Genomic DNA, 22,242 nt, shown 5'->3' with positions numbered 1-22,242 from the left:
AAAGGATAAATGGAGCTGCTTCTTTCATTTGCCCTGTACTGCAGTTTTCAGTGTTTACAATTCAAAAAGTCTAATAATAAAGACAAATGGTTCAAAGATGAAGTATTTTTCTTTTTTTAAGCTGTAATAACTTGTGTTTTGTGACTCAGGTGTGTTTCTAATGCGTAAATCGGTAGCGGCTGCATTTTTGCAGCTTAATAGTGCTTCCTAAGAAGCTTGGTTTAACACTAAGACAATTTAGGAAGTTTCTATTACGGGTTTTTATTAGAGCAGGCCTGATTTCTTGTAAGGAATAAAAATGCTGGTAGACATACAATGAAGGTGCAAGTATTACACTTAGTTTTTTAAACTGCTTTACAGGTTGTATTGCAGATGGGCTCCCTATTATCATCAGGAAAAAAACAATCTGACTGTAAATTTGACATAAAATGTTTAACACTTAAAAGCAGTGACAATTTTCTAGACTGATGTATTTTCCCTACTGCAGGGTATGATTACATATAGTAAATCACTCCAGATAGAGAGAGAAAATACTGTTTTTTTTAAGGGTAGGTACTAAATTCTTCCACCATACCCAGGATTCTGGGTATGGCTCCTGTTATCACTGAACTTCAGCAATAAATCTAAGATCCAAAGCTCCTTTGTCAGTCCTGAGAAGAACTTTCTTCTGCCTACCACACAACTCCTGTAAAGAAGTTCTATTTAAATAAGGCTAGGGTTTAACCAGAAGGCACCAACTTTCCATTTAATGCAACAGTCATACCTAAAATTCAGAATGGCACATTAGCCTCAAACTCTTCAACATTCAAGTCAGTGCTGTACTTTAATTACAGCGCAGCATAAAATACTCCAACTTATTTGTTGGTGATCAGAAATCACTGTGTAGATTTCCTGTCAGTTTACATCCCATTATAAGCTGGTCCTCCTCCACCTTCAGGCACCACCCAGTTAATGTTCTGACTTGGGTCTTTAATATCACATGTTTTGCAGTGGACACAGTTCTGAGCATTTATCTGCAGTCTTGATCCTTCTCCTGTTTCCAGAGGAATATATTCATAAACCCCTGCGAAGAGCAAGAGAGACCTATCACTTCACTGAACAGTTTCTCCCTGCATGTCTGCTCTGTTACTTACCAGCAAGCGTAATGAGGGACGTATATTGCTAGTGTAATTCAACTGCCTTCTTGCATGTGTGCTAATTATTTTGTCATGAAAGTACTGTTAGCATAACATATTTTAAGACTGGCACTTGAACCCTCTTCTAGGAGGAGCACTGGGATAGAACGCTTGAGGTAGTAGGCCACGTAGACTTTCCTGAAGTACTTAGCCTTTCATCTTGCAAAAACAGCTCAGGCACACGTTCTTCCTACCTACCTGCTGGACAAAATCTTTGTTCCGGTCCATCGAACACAGCTAAATTCCTGCTCACAGGGATGCTGTCATCTTTGAGAGTTAAATGAGCAGGCTGGTCATGTTCATGGTTTGTACCACTTAAAGCCACAGATGACAGGAGATCAAAACTGATTTTTCCATCAGGCTTTGGGTATTCAATAGGCGTGCAATCTTTGGCTGGCTTGAGCTGAGCAAAATCTGGTCCTAAATATATTTTTAATAAATAAGTTTCAGTATAGAATTACTGTAATTTGCAGTTATTCAAGAACAATTTAATTAAGCTATTTTAACTTCCCTTGTCATCAGAATGAAGTATTTCATAAAAGCCTTTTTCATGAGACAAAAAACTGTGCTAAGCAGAACAGTGGTTTAATGTCTTCCTTTACATTACATGCTAAGTAATATGACAAAGTCTGCTTCATTGCCATATCATTGATTTCTTTTCTACACTTTTAATGCCTCACCACTTGACCAGATATACTCTAGCTTCAACTCAGATCAGAAAAGACTGACATATACATTCAGTATCTTCTTTCAGGAGGTAATGAAATTACCTGGATGTTTTAATGTCCATGGTTCCATTCCTCTCAGTAGCCAATAAAATATACCTGTGTATATCATTCCTCCATACACACCAAGTATGCTGTGGCAGGATGGTCGGATGTTTCTAACTGCATACAGCTCTTTCCAGACCCAGGACTTCTTCAGGTTCTCTTCATATTCTTGCACATCAAGCCCTAAGGCAGTACATTACTTGTTAGGTACCTACAGTACATAAAGACTATCCTTGAAATAAAAAATAAGTGCTAAATAAAGGCAGTTGTTAACAACAAATGCAGCAAAATGAGAACTGCAGAACAGTAAGCCAGGAATATACTAGACAACCTATTTCAGCCTCTTGAAGAGATCTGTTTTGTTGGCAGTTATCAGCAGATACCTACTGCTCCTTTGTGGCCTCTATTAAATGACCCACAAGCAGCAGGAAATTGCCTCAAGCCCTCAGCAAAATATAAAGATAACCAGCCAGGTGGCTATATTGGCATCTCTAGGGGAAAACAGCTACTCGCTCAAAGAATCTAAGAATTGACCAGGAGAGTCTACCTGGTATCCAAGAGCCAGGTTTGTAATTAACGTTGTCAAGTTCAGAAGTTTTTCCTTTACAAGTTATGCAACCACAACTGTTCCAATTTCAGTAACTATGACTATGGCCCAATGGATGATTGCCAGTGCTAGAGAACAATTTTTCTCCCTTTGTAATCAGCAAGTTAATGAGATATATTAGGCTACAAACTTTTGATTTAAAGTCTTTGATTGTATTCTTTACAAACACTAGCCCTTGCACACTTGACATGACACATATACTGCAGTGTAGTTAAAGCCAAGTAATTATCTTAGGAAAAAAAATGTTTCTTCAAATGAAAGTTTTCTGAGAGCTTCCCCTTCACCATTCTCCATTACTACTGTATAGGAAAAGATGTTCTAAATAATAACTTTTAAGCCTTGTCTATACATGAAAACGTGCTCCAGTCCGTATTTTCTGTCTCACATAAGGCTCTGAAAAAAGCTGCTTACCTATGAACAGGGAAGAAAGTGGGCTGTAATATTCTACTGTCTTGACAAAACTGGAAACAGCTTATAAAACCTGTCCATAATCAAACAGGAGTGGCACACTACCCAGTAAGAGTGTTTATTTTTTCAGATAGGTTCTAAGCATTTTAACCTATTACACTAGTCAAAGTTTTAATTGTTCAGCATACCCCCTGTGGCAACGTGTATTGCATGTTTCAGCTGAACGAGAGCTCACTAGGACTGAATCCACCACTACAAAGAAGAGATTTCTAAAATCATGTGGCACCTGGCTATAGCATCCACCTCCAGAGTGGCTGAAACCCGAATTGGGTTCTCTCTCTGTACAGCTTTGTTATCAGATTTTAGGGAACAACCAAGGCTTAAATAAATCACTACAGTGCAGTCAGAATCAGGTAGATTACTTCAGTGTGCTTGCATTACATATAATAGGAAATACACGTAGTCTCAAACTGAGAAAGCTATAAAATTAAAGACAGAAAAAGAAAACCAAAGCAAAAAAAGTATCCTAGCAATTAAAGTGAAAATCTCATCCTGTTTTGCTTACATTTAATCTGTTCCTTTTAATGCTTTTTTTTTCCCTTCTCTGATTCTGTAGTCTTTCAGTAACACTTTGAATCATGAAGTGCTAATTTTTAACATACTTGTAGGAATGAAATATATACTGTTCTTGTTTACTTACACAGGAAGCGTAAGCTTACTTTTCAGATGCTCATTAGAGGCATATTTTTGTTCTAGCAGTAGGATCAATACTTAAGAATAACTAAGCAAAACTTTATTAATTTCTTTCTTGCTTAAATCATTTAACAGTATAAACAGTAAATAAACAACAGATATCTTTTTAAACCACCACACTCATTTAATGATTTATTTGCATTCCTAACTAATTCCTTTAGACACATTTAGTTACTGCTAAGCTTTTGGTGGTTCCAATCGAACACAAGGTAACTACAAGTCAAAGTACAGTTATCTTACCTATTGTCTTTGATTGGAGATTTTCATTGATTAATTGGCTGAAGATGGCTTCTGAAGCCAACATGCCGCTTTTCATTGCGGTATGTGTCCCTTTGATCTTAGGAACATTCATGAGTCCAGGACTGCAACCAATTAGTAATCCACCGGGGAAGGTGAGTTTAGGTATTGACTGAAGAGGAAACAGAAAGAAATGTGGTTTGCTTGTTTGTTTTTAAAGTGAAAATAACTTTGAGGAAATGAAACTGGCATGAGGCTTGAGCATCCTTTATATTTTTAGACTTGCATGTGCACTACCTAAAAATACACCAGTTACTCCACTTAATCAAGGAATTTTGGCATAGTAAGCAAATGAGAATACAGACATTGTACTGGGGCTGAGTATAAAATAATGATAAGACAACATTTTCCTTATATCCTTTTGCCAGTTGCTTTGTCTGCAACAAGACTGCAGTAATGTGACCCACCGATACCGTTTTCCTCCTTGAAGTTTAAGGCAGGAGGCTTTTTTTTTTAAAAAAAAAAAAACGAAAACCCCAAACCATTTGTGTTCCCATTTTCCACACAGTAAGTTATATGCATCTCATCCAACAGTTTATTACTCAGTGCTTTTTTCCACAAATCTTTTCTATGAAACTGCACAGTGCCCTCCTTGCCCCCTGCTCCCAGGTCCCGCTTATTTTAGAAGTTGGTCAGCAGCCAACAAATACAATTTTTGGTGCAAAATCATTGTCTTACTCCCGCTCTGTAAGAAGCATAATGTCATAGAGGACAGTCAACTCACAAACCTAAGACAGCTAGATGATTTGCAAACATCAGATCTATAGTATTAATATACTATCTTATATACCTGTATTAACTAAGGAATACCTCAACTATCAAGATAGTTATTCTCACCCTCATCCAATGAGATTAAGATTTTAGACACGGAACAGCTTCAAAACGCGGACTGACTGCAGCACTTTGAGCAGAAAGCTGTGATCAAATCCTAGGTCTGAAATTGCTGAAGCTAAGTTATGAACATAGTGTTCCTCCAAAAGTCTTTAGTAGTGAGCAGCACTTGTGAATCCAGCATCCTGCTTTTATTAAAGGTGCCTGAAAGAATTAATTTTTTAATAGCCTAAATAATTTGACACCAAACAAGTAGTTTTATTTCATGAAAAATGTAACAAAAAAATTATCTCTTGGAACTCAAGATGATCTGAAACAACCATTTTGTTTCATCTGCTTGTTCAATTGTTATCTTTTTACTATTCACCCAGGGCTGGCCACTTTCAAATATTCATATAGTACTCAAAAAAAAAAAAAAAAAAAGTTGTACTACACAGCATTTCCCCTGTGTTGTGGGCAATTTGTTTAATCACAGACTTAGTGATTTGGTTCGTAGGAAAAGTAATTTAGGCTGAAAACACAACTACAACTTTTAACTTACTGAAAAGTAAGTTAAGTGACCAGAGTCATAAGTTCAGCTGTGTAACAGTATTTTAAAGGAATTAAGTACATAGGATGTCCTCTCTTTTCATAAGACTTCTGGCTGAAAACAGTTATTCTGTCATATTTATTAGGATGCAATGATGCAGCACTGACATAAGCATAGAAAAATTTCTTGACTGACTCTTTGAATTACATAGAAAGATGGTGATCAAGTTATTTTTCTTCTGCAACAACTGTTTCACCTAATAGGTAGTTAGTGACCAACATACTGTCAAGGTATAAATGAGATTAGTCATATAACACAAAAGGTTACACATACTGCAGCTTTGTTAGTAATTCTCATTATTACCAGTATGGCACTTGGTGCCTGTTTTCACAGTCAGTCAACTTCAGAGTTGAAGGAACACATCATGCCAGCATGGCACAAGCCCTCCCTGCCCGGAAATACAGGGTGAAATCTTTTCAACCTTGAGCACCTGAGGAAGCCACCACCCTCTTGGCAGCAAATAGACAAAACAAGGCTGGTTTGGAGGAGGGAAGAAGGGGAGACTCCTGCTCCCTGCAAAGTCCTTTCCCCCAGCAGACAGGGAACCCCACATTCTCCTCCCCTTAGCTCAGCTCAGGGTTGAAAAGCTGCTAAGTGAGTCTAATGTTGGACACTTGCATGGGTCATCAATATGTAGGGTTTTTTTCCCCCGATATATGTAACATATATTGCTCAACAGCAGCAACACTTTTTATCAGCAGCAACACTTTTTATTTTTCCCACAAAACTCTTAAATCTTTTCAAAGTTTTTGGTAAAATGGAGAAAAAACAGAGGCTGCATGGGAATTTCTTCATTTTAACTGCTTGATTTTGCAATTTTAATAAACAAAAGAAATAACAGCTATGTAGATGCAGTCTATTAAACTCTGTCCACATATCCCAAAAAGCTACAAAATCAGGGAAACATCCAAGAGCTCGAGCTCTCTCACCAACTTAGCATCACAATATGTTAAAGACTAAAGAACATGGTCATAAGGTTATCAATAACAGACAAAAAAGTTTAGATCGATGGTAATTTTATACACCTATTTGATGCAATGCTATCACCAAAAGGAAAACCGGAGCCACAGAACAACTTACATAAGAAAATATTCCTGGACTCCAGTGATGCAAATGAGTCAGACTGCTACAGTTATTAATCAAAGCAACACATGCAAAAGAAGAGCTAATCTTAAAAATCTTCCTAAGTGACTCATCAATAAAGCTTTTTTTACTGAAGGCATGTATTAAAAAAGCCATTTAAAAGTGTGACTTCATTATTAACTAGACAATTCTATCTACAGGAAATAAAATTAATCCCCCCCCAGGCTTTTATATTGGGAATAGTGCAAAGTAAGTGACATGTTGTTTTAAGTCCAGCAAAGAAGTTGTCCAAAGATTAGGCAGAGATAGGCAAGAGCTGTAGTCCTACTGTCTGTGTAAGTTAGCACAAACGATGTCTGTAAGTGACTTAAAAAATACCATGTTCTGTCAGCCATATATTTCAAGCCATACAAGAAATATGCAACTGAAGTCACAATCTGGTTACTTCATCAAAGACAGAAATTCAATGACTATCTGTGACAGAGAAACCAGTGCACGGGGTGGAAAGAGAAGCCTCTCTTGTATAAAATTCTAGATTAAAAGATCTTGCATCTTGTATCTTACCTGTCTTAATAACAGACTGACAATAGTTTCTGAAATAAGCTAGCAACAGTTGCGTTACAACATGATATGACATATTTCCACTTCAGAGTGGACAAAGTAATCAACCCACAGACTGATTAAATGTGTATCATGTGTGTAATCAAGAAGTTGCTTCATGAACCCACATGATTCAGTCCCAGGTATGCACACTGGTATCAAAGCCTAACTCTACAACACTGTGACAAGAGTTACACCGCTGCTGAAATTCTACTTGTATTGCAAAAGCTGCACAAAGCCACATTTATACCGAAGAAGAGGTTCAAAGCACAAAGTAGTCAGAGAGCAGAGTGGAACGGCCCCAGACACAGGCTGCAGATCATGAACACTCAGGCTAGTTTTAAGTTCCAAACTGAAAGCAGCATCTAGAAACTGGATCTGGGAGTCCAAGACACACAGCCATGTCCTGTGTTTCAAGATTCCCACATGAGAAGCTAACAGGTTGAAAGGACTTGAGCTGTTAAATATAAATTCTAGATTATTTCTCCTGCAAGTTGTTCCAACCCTTTCAACCGACCTTAAGTCTTGATGAATACATTTTTCAAATTTCACCTTTTAGGCTCCTTAAGGCAACAAAATGAACAACGTATGCCATCTCCCAAGAAAGCAGAAATTCAAAGCTGTGCATGAAAGATACCAAAGGTATCTGTACTTGAGGAGGTGAAGACTTTTATCTGCCAAGCTACATAACAATTTCAGCACCATCACTGACTTAAGGGTTAAGCACTGGAAAAAAGTTTCCTCTGCTAGGATAAACAAGTAATTTGGAAAATATGCCTCCCTGCCCCAAACCCCATAAAAAAACCCCACGAGTGGTGCTACCCTCTCTTCCCCAGTATTCCAGGCACAACAAAGAATTACCTGTAGCTTCTTTGCCGCCGAACACATTGGATTGCAACTCTACTTCATATTTCATTTAGCAAGTAAAGGACTACGTCAGATTTTTAGTAAGTCTAGCAAATCTCAGCAGCCAGTATTCAGCAAGATAACAAGGCTTTTCTGGCCAGCAAAACTTTTGGCCTTATTCATCTTTGTTATAGTTCAGTTGTTTCCCAACAGCATGCAACCTGAATCTACAGCACTAAAAACATGGCTATGGAGAACTCAAAGTAAAAAAAAATTCATTAAAAAGTTACCTGCAAACCACCTTCATTCAATGCTCTGGCACCATAGGCAATCCTTGTTCCACCCTCCAAAGTAGGCTGTACACTAGGATGGTGCTTCCACCTCTGAAACTCCCGAAATGGATTCAAATAGGGATTTTGATAATCTAAACCAACCTTAAAAAAAAAAAAAAAAAAAAAGTCCAACATTAATGAAAATAAAGTATGAAATTTCAACAAAAGTTTGAAAAGAAAACAATCACATATTACCACATCAACTCTTTAAATCTATTTTAGACTAAACCAAGCTCAGGATCTTAGTATTTGGAGAAACTACTGCCAAAAATACATTCTATTAAAAGTATAAGCTGTAAGACTGTTCTCTGCCCTACCTGAAACCTGAAGCATGGAAACTATTTAATTGCACTGTAACTGCCTTCCATCTGTCTTTGAAATAAAATAGTGAAATTAAATTAAGCATGGTTTAATGGGCAGGATAAGCGAGAAAACCTGTTTTAAATCTGTGTTTCAAAACCTCTTTGCCCTAGAAAAGCTGGAAGAAGAGGTAAAAAATTATTTCTAGATAGTTATGTCCTTGTGCTCACATATTTTAAACAGTTTGTCACATCGTTTAGCGGAGTCAATTATCATTTCCAATTAGGTGAGCCATTGTAATAAAGCACAATGGAGCAATGACAAAAGCAGAAAATGGGGGAAAAAAGGCTTTGCCAATTGGCTGGATGCCCAGGATTCTTATCTTACGCATTTGAGAATTTGCCCAAAGATATACTCTGCGTTTCCCATCTTTAACACAATCTTACAAGGACTTAGGACTTATGCTGCCGAATGATCATTGTAGGTCCCTTCCAACTGAAATATTCTACTCTACTCTAATAGACATCCGGTGATAAAAGGAATTTTCTCTTTTGAGAAAGGGATTATTTCTGGTTCCTGTAAGCTTTATTTGAGACAAATAACAAAATATATCATGAGTCAGCAACAAACAGTACCTTGATTTCTCTGGCAGCTCACTGCTTTTAGAGCACTGCTTGCATCTACTTTCCTCACTAGATAAAGTTAATGAAAAATTTTCAAAACAACTGCAACATAATCCTACTAGAAGAATCAGCTCAGACTGACATAGGTGTAAAGTTCAAAGACAAAAAAGTGCTTGTAAGTTCACAGAAAAGTTGATTTTCTCCTGTCTGAACTGGAGAGCATATAACATTACTGATTACAATTCTCTGCAACAATCAAAGCTCTCTACCCTTCTAAAAACAAATATAATTTGAATGTCTACTGTCCGTACTTCTTAATTCCAATACTGGAAATCTGCACAGGACAAGTATGCATGTCTGAGAAAAGCTAACAAGTTTTTTCAATGTTTCTTGCAAAACAGTTAGACAAAATTACAGCTTTCACCCACACACACACTCTGGAATCCTTCTGAAATCTAGGAGACCAAAGGGTCACCTCAATCCATGCTGCTAAAAGTCCAGATTGTGTCCCTGACTCTTACAACATCTGTGTGTAAAGCACATGCACAGAATAAATACTGCATGCTTCATTTAGGACTGTAGGTGCTAGAAAAATGTTTCCTACCATTGCTTCTTGCACCAGTGGCTGGCAGAACACCACAGTCTCTCTAGTGATCTCAATGCTTCTGATAAAGAAGCAGTAAGAAGGAAGAAGCTGCCTGTCCAATTCAGAAAGAGTTGCTAAAGGGGGCAAGTCGAATGGGGGAAGAATGATAAGAACAAACTGAAGAGCTCAGAAATGGTAGGGATGCTGCCTGTGGAACTGCAGAGTGCTTCCACTTTCTATGCTTCTCTCATAAAGTGCATATGCAACCCAAGGTTGACACGAGTGAGAAAACTGACCTGTACAAAGTGTATGTGATTTAGCTATTTCCTAACTTGCAAAAATTTTGCGAGCACAGTTTTGATTAATCATTTGGTTTTGGCTTTTCCAAAATATGTTTGGCTTGCAAAAAAATGTATTTCTAAGTTTTCCATTTTGTTCTTAATTAAAGACACTGGATTAAAGACAAATTAATATGACAAATTAACCTTCCCTATATGAGAACAAGCACAGACTTAAGATTGAGAAAGTACAAAATTTGGTCTGTCACTATTCTTGTGTTTTCATCTTGACATTAAAACAGAGAAAAGAAATTGCATAAAAATGAAGACCAAACAACAACAAAGCAGCATGAAAAAAACTTCACTTACCACAAATCCAAGAGCAACTAAAGGTTCACCTTCATTTAAGTGATAAAGAAAGGATCCTCCATATGTATGCCTGTCTAGAGGCCAGCCTACAGTATGTTCTACTCTTCCTGGTTTCCATTTCTTTTCATCAATAGTCCATAACTGAAATGAAGATCACAAAAAATTTACTTTCTATTGCGAAGTAATGGCCTTTCAATAATACAGTAAAAGACAAACACACAACTAAGTATAAAAGAAAATTAATTTACTGCTATGACCAATGCATAAACTCATGCAGCAAAATACCAGGTAATAAGTACAAATACTTGTTTTGGATTACCATTTAAGAATTTCCTAATGCTTCTCTTTCTTGAAATGTTGCACATCAGAAAACGTGACTGAGATGACAGCCCTATACCCAAAATTTTAATTCAACCACAAGACCTTTTATATGAGTGACTTTCATAGATACTTCTGCTAAGGAACGCAATGCTTACATTGACTCTTTTCTTTAAAAACTTTACTTTTTCATATGAATCACTGCAATTTCTTCACAAGTTTTTCAAGGTCAGGCTTAACAATATGTCTGAGTTGATCCAAATATTTTCTGTCAAACAGGTTGTCCTCTCTTGGTTCTCTCCTACGTATCTCCAGTACTCATCTGACCCATGGTGAACTCACAGAAGCATCTTCATGTTTCCACTAGTGAGTCAATTTTCTGCTCATTTCACAAAACATCCCTTCACCATGGAGTTATGTGCCAGGTGCAGTCTAATGACAGAGGGCAGCTGAGCACCATTAGATCAGCTCAAGTGTGGAGGGCACATCTACATTAACGTTCCAGCTTAGATTAAGGAGCACATTGTTGAGCAGGAATCCTGATTCCTCCCACTCACTGTGCTTTGGTTCACATTGTACAGCAGCCATGGAAGGCATGAACGGGATTCCAGTCACAAAAAGGCCCTGAGTACATAGGACTAGACCCAAGCTAGTCCAAAGTAAAAGTAACTGAAATGTGCACAGAATGGATATCAGCTCATCAGCACCAACTATTTCACTTTACAGATCCACTCCTATTGGACTGTACTATTTGCTAAAGCAGACACAGTCTCATCTGGAAGCAAAGGAACTCTACAGCAAAACCCTGCTTTAATGACAACGTAGGTACTAGGAATTGTAACTAAGACTATGTCATACACAGGAACATTTACAGAGTGATTATTCTCTGCAGAAGTGTAAACTAATTATCTAACAAATATTTTGTAGCTGGAAGCACATGCTTAAAGTAATAAATAAAGACTATGTTATAGTCAAACTCTGAACATACCCTAAATACAGCATTTTTTGTAGTATTTCCCGAGTATAAAATATTTCAAAAAGGAAACCTGATCCTTATCCCAATTTTACAAGCTCAGCGAAGGGATTTTTGGGGTAAAAAAAAAAGGTCATCCAGAAGGTGTTTCAGAGAGCATGAGTCATCATCTGGAATATCCCTTCTCTCTCTCATATGAATATACACAAAATCCACAGAGAGCCTTTCCTCCCCTCCTCAGGTATTAAAACCCCCTAAAATTAGGCAGCGTGAATCTCTCTCTCATTTAGTAAAAGTACTGAAAACAGATTTCACAAATGAATGTAATCTGAAATCAAATTAAGACACTAACAGAGTGGATTCACAGGTACCTCTAGTTATAACACAGATATAAGAAGCAGCTGAAACGAAACCATCACGACATTCAGGGAGCATCTTCTCTGATCAGCTTCAGAATAGCAAAGATTCTGAAACCTGAAAGTATAACTCAAAATCTATCAGTCTAATGTCTTACATAAATTAGCTTGAAAGCAAACAGAAACTACCTTATAGCTTCACAGTATTTTCCTTAATTGTTAAAATTATGCAGGTGATACCTCTTTCAGTCCAATGCCATAGCTCTGGGGTTGACATTTCTCCCTTAGATTGTACTTTTTGTACAGCTGTTTGGCTAGATGCCCATGACAACCTTCAGCAAAAACCGTGACTTTAGCATGGAGTTCCAAGCCTCTTTCAAAGGTCGCCTGCAAAAGTAGAGCATTTCAACAGCAGTTAGATCTGTACAACACCAAACTCATAGCAAGAAATTGGAGGACAATGAAATGATTTTACAATACTTCGTGGCACTGCCCAGAACCTATAAAGCATTGCAAGCTATGGCTCTAGTCCAGTTGTCTTTTCCACCTAACCATGATGCACCCCTGGCAAACCTTGTAAGGGGATTCCAGTAGAGCAGCACTACAGTGAATCTCTATTCACTACTGAAAAAGAGAATCTTTTCCAGACTGGAGGATACTTATACCACATCTGCTCGTTCATACGGTGCAAAGGAGCCCTGACAGAACAAAGAATCTTAACCTATAACTTCACACTTTAATTTTGCTCATGAAGTCACATTACACTAAAACATTGTGTTCCCCCACCCAGTATGACAGAGGCTAGACAGACACACCAGGTCAGAAAAACCTGCATTACCCTGCCCCCAAAAGAATGCACTATCTCAGAACAAAGTTACTATAATATTACACCAATCTTACATGTTAAAACACATAGTAAAATTAAACTAACATTAAGTATCGTTATAAAAAAAATTCTCATCAAAAATTCCAACGGTGAGATTGAGAGTAAGATAAGGGGAACCAGCATACTCACATATGAGCATCTCACCTGCATACGTGAATGCATTGGACAAGAATACGACTAGATTATATTTGCAACGTAAGGATACAAGATTCTAAATACACCTAATCTTGCAGGGAAAAAAAGAAAAAAGCTTGATTTGAGACAGAAAGTTTAATGTTGAAAAAGACAATGAAAACAGTTTTGGATTAAGCTATTCAGCAGTACCCAATAAAACCATCTCAAGGTAAGCCAGCATACGTCCAGGAGAAGCTTATTGCTTTGGTTTTGAATTGTGTCTCAGGTGAAATCTGCTTGTAACTTACTGGTTGGAAACCTCTGAAAAAGGCTAGCAAAGGAAAATGTTCCCTCTTATTGGTGGCAGGGGGGGAGTTGGCCAGGGAGCAGCGATCGCTGCTCGGGAACTGTCTGGGTATCGGTCAGCGGGTGGTGAGTAATTGCATTGTGCATCACTTGCTTTGGATATTATTATTGTTATTATCATTATTATATTGTTATTATTATCATTACTATTTTACTTTATTTCAATTATTAAACTGTTCTTATCTCAACCCAGAAGTGTTTCTCGCTCTTACTCCTCCGAATCTCTCCCCCATCCCATCGGGGTAGGGGGATTGAGCGAGCGGCTGTGTGGTGCTTAGTTGCTGGCTGGGGCTAAACCACGACACACAGTTAACATCCCTCTCCAGCATCTACACTAGAATCAATGTGCAACTTTTTACTATGTATTTTTACCATTGGCATTTTTATTTGATTGGTGATGACTGCAAGGTGAAACTCTATTCATTAACCACAGCCTATTTGATTAGGCTATGTACAAACACGCTGAAGAAATTCTTGCCTTGAAGGTTATACAAACTATGTTTATTTACCTGAACTTTTATACACTGGAGGTATTACCAGCTGACCTAACTGACAGCTAAAACACTTGAATACTCAAAAAGTTTGCAGTAGCGGCACGCTAACTATGTACATTAAAGAAGCTAACAGACACATTCTTCCAGAATAAATGGGGGGGGGGGAATCTAGATTTTAAGAATGCTTTTAAAAAAAAGAAATCATAGTTCCTTCTCATTTAAAAAAAAAAAACAAACCAAACTCCCAATTAATCGTTATTACTGCAGCAAGTTGTACGCGTTACTTGCGGCTCCTAATGGAGAAAATGCATACCTGAAAATAAGAGCGTGTCTATCCCCTACAGGGGACAGGCAACATTATACTGGGAAAATATACTACTTTTCCCTGCCACCCCTTCCTCCTCCATTGGCTACATTTTCTTAAAACAAGAATGAGTTTTCTTCTCATCCCCTGCCTTAAATGGGAAAAACAGCCCACACTTTTATGTGAAAGTAAGTATCTCTCTGAAACACTATGTAACTAGTAAGAAACCGTACAAAGAGAGTAAATCTTAAGAAAAAACTTGTACCCATAATTTCTGTAGTCAAATAATTCTGTGTGGAAGTTGTTCTGAGTTATTCCGAGGTGCCAAATTCTCCCTACATGTTGCGCAGGGACACACTTATTGCAGGTTCTGGATTCCACTAAAAATCAGTCAAAGTCCGACACTTAGGGCAGGGAGTCACCTTCTGGATACAGAAATGTGACCAACCAGCAAAAAGGTATAAAGATTCAGTGTGTACCTTGCCCCAAGGTGGTAGACAGACTGTCAACAAATGCAACTGCAGTCATAAATATCAAAGAAAACCAATCAGCCAGAAGCACACTCTCTTACATGTTGCTAGTTACCAGCTGGACAACAGCTTCTGTTTCACCTTCACACCTTTTTTCTAGGCATTCCTGGAATTCTTTCCTTTGTTTCCTGATTTCACATATGCCAAAACATCCTTAAAATATTTCCTTCAAGCCACCCTCAAACAAACCTTTCTGCAAAGGCTTTTTCTACTAATCCCAGAAGAAGTTTACAATGTCCTGAGACCAGAACTTTCACAGGTAATTAATCCATTTTACGTACAGAGATGGAAGAGAGGTACTGAATTTTGCACTTTTTCTTGGGCTGCAGCAAGACCACTGATGGCAGTAGAAGCAGATATATCACAATTTCCATAATTAGGCCCCTAGTTATGGGAAAGACAGCTACTTACTTTAGGTGCTCCATCCTTTTGAATGCCTACATCATTTGTTGCTATCCCTTTCACACTACCGTCTTCATGAAAAAGAACCTTTGGAAATATTTAAACAAACAAACAAAAAAACATTTTAATGATCTGTCATTTAATTCCTTCATGAAAAGTTCTAATGCAGAACTTCTAAGCACTATGTCTTTAATGGTCAAACTTGAATATTACGTATTTATTAACATAATGTATGATCCACTTTGCTGGATCTGGGCCAGCGAATTTAGACACTGAAACAGAGTTTTCATAACACAGTTCTTTTAAGAGGAATGTTTTGAATGTACAAATAAATTGGGAGTTGAGTGAAGGGGGTTCCAAAAACACTTTTCATGTACACGCTGATGTCATTATTACCTCAGCTGCTGCATAGCCTGGATAAACCTCAACACCCAAAGCTTCTGCTTGTTCGCCGAGCCAACTCACAAAGTGGCCCAGACGTACTATGTAATTTCCGTGATTAACCATTGGAAGTCCTAGGCAAAAAAGACACACACACACACATAAAACATAGAACGCTAAACAAAATAACAAAAGTTGTATACATTCGATGTGGTATCTTCTTCTACAACTACAATCTTCACAGCAATGTCGTGTTATTACAGCCGTCATCTACAGTGACCCTATCACTGGAAGCCATTACATTCTACACACACTTGCTGTAATATATTGAAACAAGTCAATTGTTTCATTCATGGAAAAGTTGAAAAAGATAATGAGAATGATGACTTTTTACCACTTCACCAAACTTTACCTGGAAGAATTGGCACTGGAATTCTATATTTCTTTGTTAAAATTCCAAACCTGTCTTCAGTTACAGGAGTATTAAGAGGAGCCTACATAAAAAAGGAAAATAGAAACAGTACTGAGAGTTATGTTTTTCTAGTCAATCCAACAACAACAAATAAAATAAAATAAACCAAAACAATTGAACCGGCAGTCAATTAAAGGTGTAATAAAGCAATTCTATAGGAAAGTATCATACAAGAGAAGATAAAGTACCTTATGAGGCAGTATTGAGGCAAGAATTAACACAACTATTGAGGTAAAAAAACTGGAACAGGGCCTTGCAAATAAATTCTACAGTTTGTACACAGGCTTGTACTATAACAATATTCTAGACCTTTCTAAAGAAAGCAGCTCAACTTGCGTGTTTAGCCCAGTAAGACAACACAACTAGTCGACAGCCCACTTCTTGCAGCTCCCAGGTGATAGCAGGCAGCTGGCTCAAGTCAGATGGCTGTTCTGGCAGAGATGGCAGCTCATCTCTTGCTATCCTCCCTCCTAAAAGCATCTTAGGCCTCCCCTACACCCCTACGTCTGCACAAAAATCAGTGTACTATGCACCATTTCCTGAGAAAGAACTACTACTACTACTACTATGTAGAACTACCGTACAGAAGCAACAAGTCTGACATGGCTAAGAATCGACCATCTTACTGCTTGTGCACGGGAGCTGGATTCTGCACAAATGCAGTAAGTGTAGTGCATCCCAGGATGCACCAGACATACTGCATATATGCAGTAAGACTACTATAAAAGAGTAAAGGCCACAGCATACCTGTGTAGACATAAAAGTTTAGCATTGTCAAACTAGAGGAAACAGACTAAAAAGTAGGGTTTTTTTTTGTTTTGTTAGATCAACATATTTTAAAATGGTACTAAGTACCAAGGTACTAAGTCATAGCAGAATGAGTCAGATACAGAGTTCATTACAAGCTAGCAATTAAAATTTCAGCTTTTATATGCTGCTCATACATACCCCCCGCTCCTTCCAGTCTGGAAAGAGTTCTTGTAAGGACCTTGGCTCAAGACAAGCACCAGACAGTGTATGCGCACCAATCTGAGAAGCCTTTTCCACCAGACAAACACGTATTTCTTTGCTATGCTCAGCGGCTAACTGTTTGAGTCGAATGGCTGCAGAAAGACCTGCAGGGCCCGCTCCAACAATGACAACATCAGCTTCCTCTGCAAATCTTTCCATGTTTACCCCTTTAACAGGAAAAAAGATAGTAAGATAAATCAATCTTCAATTTCTCCCAGCCTCTCTCTCACTAAACCTTGCTCTGTAATACTAGCTACTGGGTATCACAGCAGAATTACCTTGCATAAAAGGAGGCTAAGTATTTAGCAGAATCCCCACTTCACTACTTGGAATAGTGCAGAAGGATATCAGCATCCCAACATAAAATTTGCTCTTTCTAAGTTGTAAGGAGATATACCATAAAACATATACTCAATCTCTATGCACCATAAGTAAGTATCATCTTAGAATGTTAAACTTAAGAGCCCAGTTGGCTAGCTGTATCAAAGACACTCAGCGAAACTCTAGGTAAGGGGGAAAGAAAAGAAAAAAAGACCCTTATTCAGAACAAGTTACTTTATTTTACACTAATTAATCAGTATGTTTTCTGGAATTGAAGCCATTAAAATTGCTGAATGTAGAGACTGGAATACCCAGAGATATATACTGATCTTATTTTCTCATAAACTCTCATGGTAAGAACAACTGAAAAAATCCAACAGATACATACCTGACAGAATTAAATCTTGTGTGGTAAGTCACTAAAGCAAAAGCTGCTTATATATTCTCTTTAAATAACTAAGATCAAGCTAAATCTGATCCCATTTTATAGCACTAAAGACACTCTTTGTGAGATAGCAACTACAAAATTTCATTTGGAATATTAGTACTATATTTAAGAGTACAGAATTTCTGTAAAAAGAAAAAAACAACACCACATTTCAGTGTCTTAAAACTGAAAAATAATAGTAAAGAAACTTTTAAAGAATGCATTTTTTCGCTTACCTTCCCATCGTTTGTCTTTGTCCCGTGGATGAATTGTATAATGTGTAGTTATGCGAGGCACAGAGGCAGTAGATGCACATCTTGCGATGCGCAGTGATGGAAGGCAGTCTTTCTTTATCAACTTTAGAGCATGAAAGCACTGACGTCCTGCAAAATCAAGAAACAAATCTGTCAAATCAGTCATTTTCTAAATTTTTTTACTTTTCAGAGACACAAGTGGCACAACAAATACGACAGCTCCCCCTGCAAAGGCTACCAGATGACGTGAAGATGAGGAACTATAAACCACAGATGTTTAAAATTTCAAGTTAGGAATGCGTTGTATGATTTTATACCGAGGGGGAGCGGGGGGAAGAGTAAAGAGCTTCCCCTTTAAGCATTCTTCACATAATACCACTCAATACACCGGCCAGCCATTTCTGACAGCTGATGTAAAATAACATGTGTGTACACAGGTGAAACACATTTTAAGTTCCTATTTCATTTTGAACTTCAAAAGATTTATTTCAGACTTCATCAAAAGTGACCAGGCAACTGTAGAGATAGGACATTCACGTTCATCCCTTCTGACATCTCAACACGTCGAGACACGCAGTTTGGGCTACCGATACTAGACCGTTCATCTAAAGTAAATGTCATGGTCTACTATAAAAGCTCAGACTTAAACGCAAGTGTACTGTAGCCAAAGCTAGGAACAGTAGATACAGTTAATCTTTTTGCTGCAGATACATTAACTATTGCAAGGACAAATCAGAATTTCTTTTTAAGCAAATGGACCAAATGAAAGTTTAAAGTGATCAAAATTGGACTCTGTTCAGTAGGGCTATTACATGTTGCACTCTTGTTCCAGTTTTCCTCTTCACAGAAAAAAATTATGATGTGTGCAATTTGTACTCAGAAAACTAGCATGGTTAGCACCAAATTTAGTTATAGTTAAAAGGTCTGCAAACTAATGCACCTTGACAGGTGTTTTTCCTTCCTTTAAGGATTCCTTTTCTCTACTTTCAGGGGTGAAGAAGGAGAGTATCATATTTAAAGTGGAGTATTTCTGCAAAACTACATAAGTAAAATCACCAACATCCTACGACTGAAATGTTTCGTTGAGAATGGCAACTGGCAAGGCCAGCACAAACATCCTCCATCATAACTCTGCACAGTGACCGTCAGGACACTGGTCTCTATATGCAAGGTAATAAGTATTATCTATGCCAGTTTCTTAACAGCAATTTTGTACTTAACCAACATAACACAAAAGCTGTTATCATACCATCTCATGACCCTTGATTATCCCGCACCTGCAACCAGGAAGGATCTGAGAACAGGCCATGTATCTTGTAAACATGGTAACAACAACACCTATATGTATATATTAAAACGCCACACCTTAACTTAATTTTTGGGATATCTTTATTGGAGCAGAACTGATGCTACCACGAATTACATAGCATAGTGAAAAAACGTCAAGTATTTCACACACCCCCCAAAGAAGTGAAATTCAGTTCAGAAAATGTCTGATAATTGCGAAGCTAGGTCCAAACCCTGGCCGGGCAGGTTCTTCCCAGCCAGCGAACTGAGCTTGTGCCACCAGGCCTCGGTGACGTCAGGTGAAGCGTTTGCACGAGGGTTTACAAGCAATCTCTAAGAAGAAACTTTCCTCTCCCGCAGCTCATTAATAACTTATTTCGCCGGTAAGGGCGTGCGTGCAATGGCTTTGCCCTCTGAAGCAGGTAACCCCTGGCGTCACTCAGCAGTTACGCTGTTTACGCGCCGCGTTGCAGAGACAGAACACATCAACAAGCCGCAGCTCAGGCGGGGCCGGCGCTCACGCACAGCTCTGCTCTGCCCTCCCCTCCAGCAGCGCCTTCGGACACAGGCCGCTGGCGCCGGGGGAGCCGCGGGGGAGCCGCTGCCGCCCCCCGCCCGCAGGGCCCCGCTCCCGGCCCCGCCGCCCGACAACCCGGGCGCGACCTTTGCTCTCCTTCCGCTCCGTGCCAGCCGCCGACCCGACCCGACCCCGCCCCGCCGAGCGGCGGCCGCCCCAGCCCCGTCCCCTCAGGCGGACCGGCCGGCCGGCCGCCCCCCGGAGCGAGCCGCCGCGTTACCTCGGCTGGCGGACGGGCAGCGCGCGAGCAGCATGGCGGCGGCCCGCGACCCCCCTCGGCGCCCTCCGCGACCGCGCGGCCCACGCCCCCCGCCGGCCCTCGGCCGCGCCTGCGCACTCGGCGCAGGGGGGGGGGGGGGGGACGGACGGACACGACGGGGCCGGTCCCGCCCCGTCCCGCCGGCAGGACTACAGCTCCCAGCGTGCCCGGCGGCAAGGCCGGCTTCCCTCGCGGGGCAACGGCTGGAGCCGGTAGGAGCCGATTCACCCGCAACCGGGGGGCGCCCGGCGGAAGCGGGGCGGTGGCCGAAGCGTCCCCGCCGCGGGGTCGGCGCTGCAGGCGGGACCGCGGCCCGGCTGGCGCTGCGAGGCGGTGCGTAGCAAAGACTACCGCTCCCGGCGGGCAGCGCGGCGCCCGCCGCCCCAGCCCGCGCTCCTCACAGCGCCTGCCGGGCGGCAGGGGGCGGGGCTCGGCCCGGGTGGGCGGGGCCGGGGAGCCGAGCGGGACATGGCCGAGGCGGGGCCGCTGCCGCCCGCGGCTGTGCCCGGGGGTTCGCCCGCCGCACGGCCCCGCAGGACCCGCGGCGGGAGCGAGGGGTGGCGGCCGCCGGAGCTGCCGGCCGGCGACACGCGGGAGCTGCTGGAGGAGGTGGAGACGCAGATCGGCGCCGTGAGTGCCGGCGCGGCGGGCGGGCGGGCGGGCGGGCGGGTGTCCCCTGACGGAGGGCGCCTGGGGCAGCCGGGCGGGCGTCGGCGACCCCCAACCTCTCTGCCGTCCCTCCAGGCCGCCTTCTCGCTGGCGAAGATCCTGGAGGCGACGTCGGCCGTGTCGGCCCAGGTGGAGGAGCTCGCCAGCAAGTGCTCGGAGAACGCCCGGTTCCTCAGAACATGGCGGGACCTGCTGAGGGAGGGCTACGAGTCCCTGAAGCCCAGCGGCTGACCCTGCCCCGCGGCGGCTCGCCCGCCTCACGCCGAGCCCCCCGCTGGTGTCGGACTGGAACGCCGGTTTGGGGTTTTGTTTTTTTTTCTTAAACCACCTTTTTTGGGGAGTTCACGTGGATTTTTGTTTTCCCTCAGCAGCTCCCCGTGAGCCCGGAGATCTTTGAGAAATACTTGATGACTCGTATGGATGTTGTATGTAAATCACCGAGCAAAATAACTTTGTTTAGGGAATCGGTTGTGACTTTTAGACTCTTCCGTTGCAGCTCCAGCGACCTCATACATGAAATAGTCTCCCCTCTTTTTTTTTTTCTTCCTAATGTGGTGGATGCAAAGTTAGTACGTGTGGTACGTCCAGAACTCATTACTGGTGAGGAAGTGGTGTCCTGCAAGGAGGTATTGTCAGCCTCATTGTATATTAAGAGCTGTCACCAGCGGAAACCCAGCCAACTCCAGAGAAACTTGCTGAACTAACTTCATTTTTTTTTCTATGCACGCTTTTTCTCTGTGTTGGGGATGGGATAATATGGCAAGTCATGGCTTATTTACAAGCTTTAGATAAGCCTCATATCCCAAACCTTACTATTTTTTAGCATTGCAATATATTTCTATAAAGCTGCAGATTTTTTTCAAGATGTTTGATTACTGCAAATAATTTTACACTATCTTTTGTTGTAATAAAGTGCCTTATGATGGACAATATACCTCTGCATGGTAGAAGTTTAACAGCATTGTTTACCAATAGGGTGGATTATTTTGAACTATAAGTAAAAGCTTCCATAAATTAGAAAAGAATCTGTGAAATGTATTCTCCCGTCTCTCGGGAGGCATGTTAGAGATCTTTCAGTATTTGGTCCTATTTTATATCTTTGCCTTAAGCAGTTACTAGTTAGTTAGTCTCGAGCTTACTGATAACAGAACCTTTTGGTCTGAAAGATTGCTAATCTGTAATAAATAGCTGTACTGAAACTCCTGTACCTTTACCAGAGCAATGTGAAAAAAGTAATGCTGAAATGTAATGGGAGGCTGCAGGAGAACATAGCTGTACCATGATTTATTAGTCAGCCTTATTTTTACCGGTAGAAAGACTTTTTAAAGATGAAGTGTAGTTTTATTATCAAAACAATAAAGATGTTACAAAAAATCCTGAAATAATGTATATTC

General features: G+C 40.4%; 2 protein-coding genes across 2 annotated transcripts; one reads left to right on the top strand and one right to left on the bottom strand.

Moving 5' to 3' along the window:
* Window positions 1-241: 241 nt before the first annotated feature.
* Window positions 242-20,174, bottom strand: ETFDH (electron transfer flavoprotein dehydrogenase). The gene is made up of 13 exons (XM_075710003.1): window positions 20,141-20,174; window positions 18,039-18,185; window positions 16,992-17,221; window positions 15,984-16,065; window positions 15,587-15,705; window positions 15,200-15,277; window positions 12,335-12,481; window positions 10,448-10,588; window positions 8,250-8,393; window positions 3,954-4,122; window positions 1,946-2,128; window positions 1,374-1,595; window positions 242-1,063 (listed from the first exon to the last, which is right to left on the bottom strand). Exons 1-13 carry the CDS (start codon window positions 20,172-20,174, stop codon window positions 900-902), a joined length of 1,860 nt encoding a protein of 619 aa, XP_075566118.1. The 3' UTR covers window positions 242-899.
* Window positions 20,175-20,632: 458 nt separating this feature from the next.
* Window positions 20,633-21,101, top strand: C4H4orf46 (chromosome 4 C4orf46 homolog). Its single transcript, XM_075709584.1, has 2 exons — window positions 20,633-20,809; window positions 20,924-21,101. The coding sequence occupies exons 1-2, from the start codon at window positions 20,648-20,650 to the stop codon at window positions 21,077-21,079; spliced, it is 318 nt and encodes a 105-aa protein (XP_075565699.1). The 5' UTR covers window positions 20,633-20,647; the 3' UTR covers window positions 21,080-21,101.
* The last annotated feature ends 1,141 nt before the right edge of the window (window positions 21,102-22,242 follow it).

This window comes from Pelecanus crispus, chromosome 4 (genome assembly GCF_030463565.1).
Source record: "Pelecanus crispus isolate bPelCri1 chromosome 4, bPelCri1.pri, whole genome shotgun sequence".
Taxonomy (NCBI): domain Eukaryota; kingdom Metazoa; phylum Chordata; class Aves; order Pelecaniformes; family Pelecanidae; genus Pelecanus; species Pelecanus crispus.
This window is presented reverse-complemented; position numbering and strand designations above follow the sequence as displayed.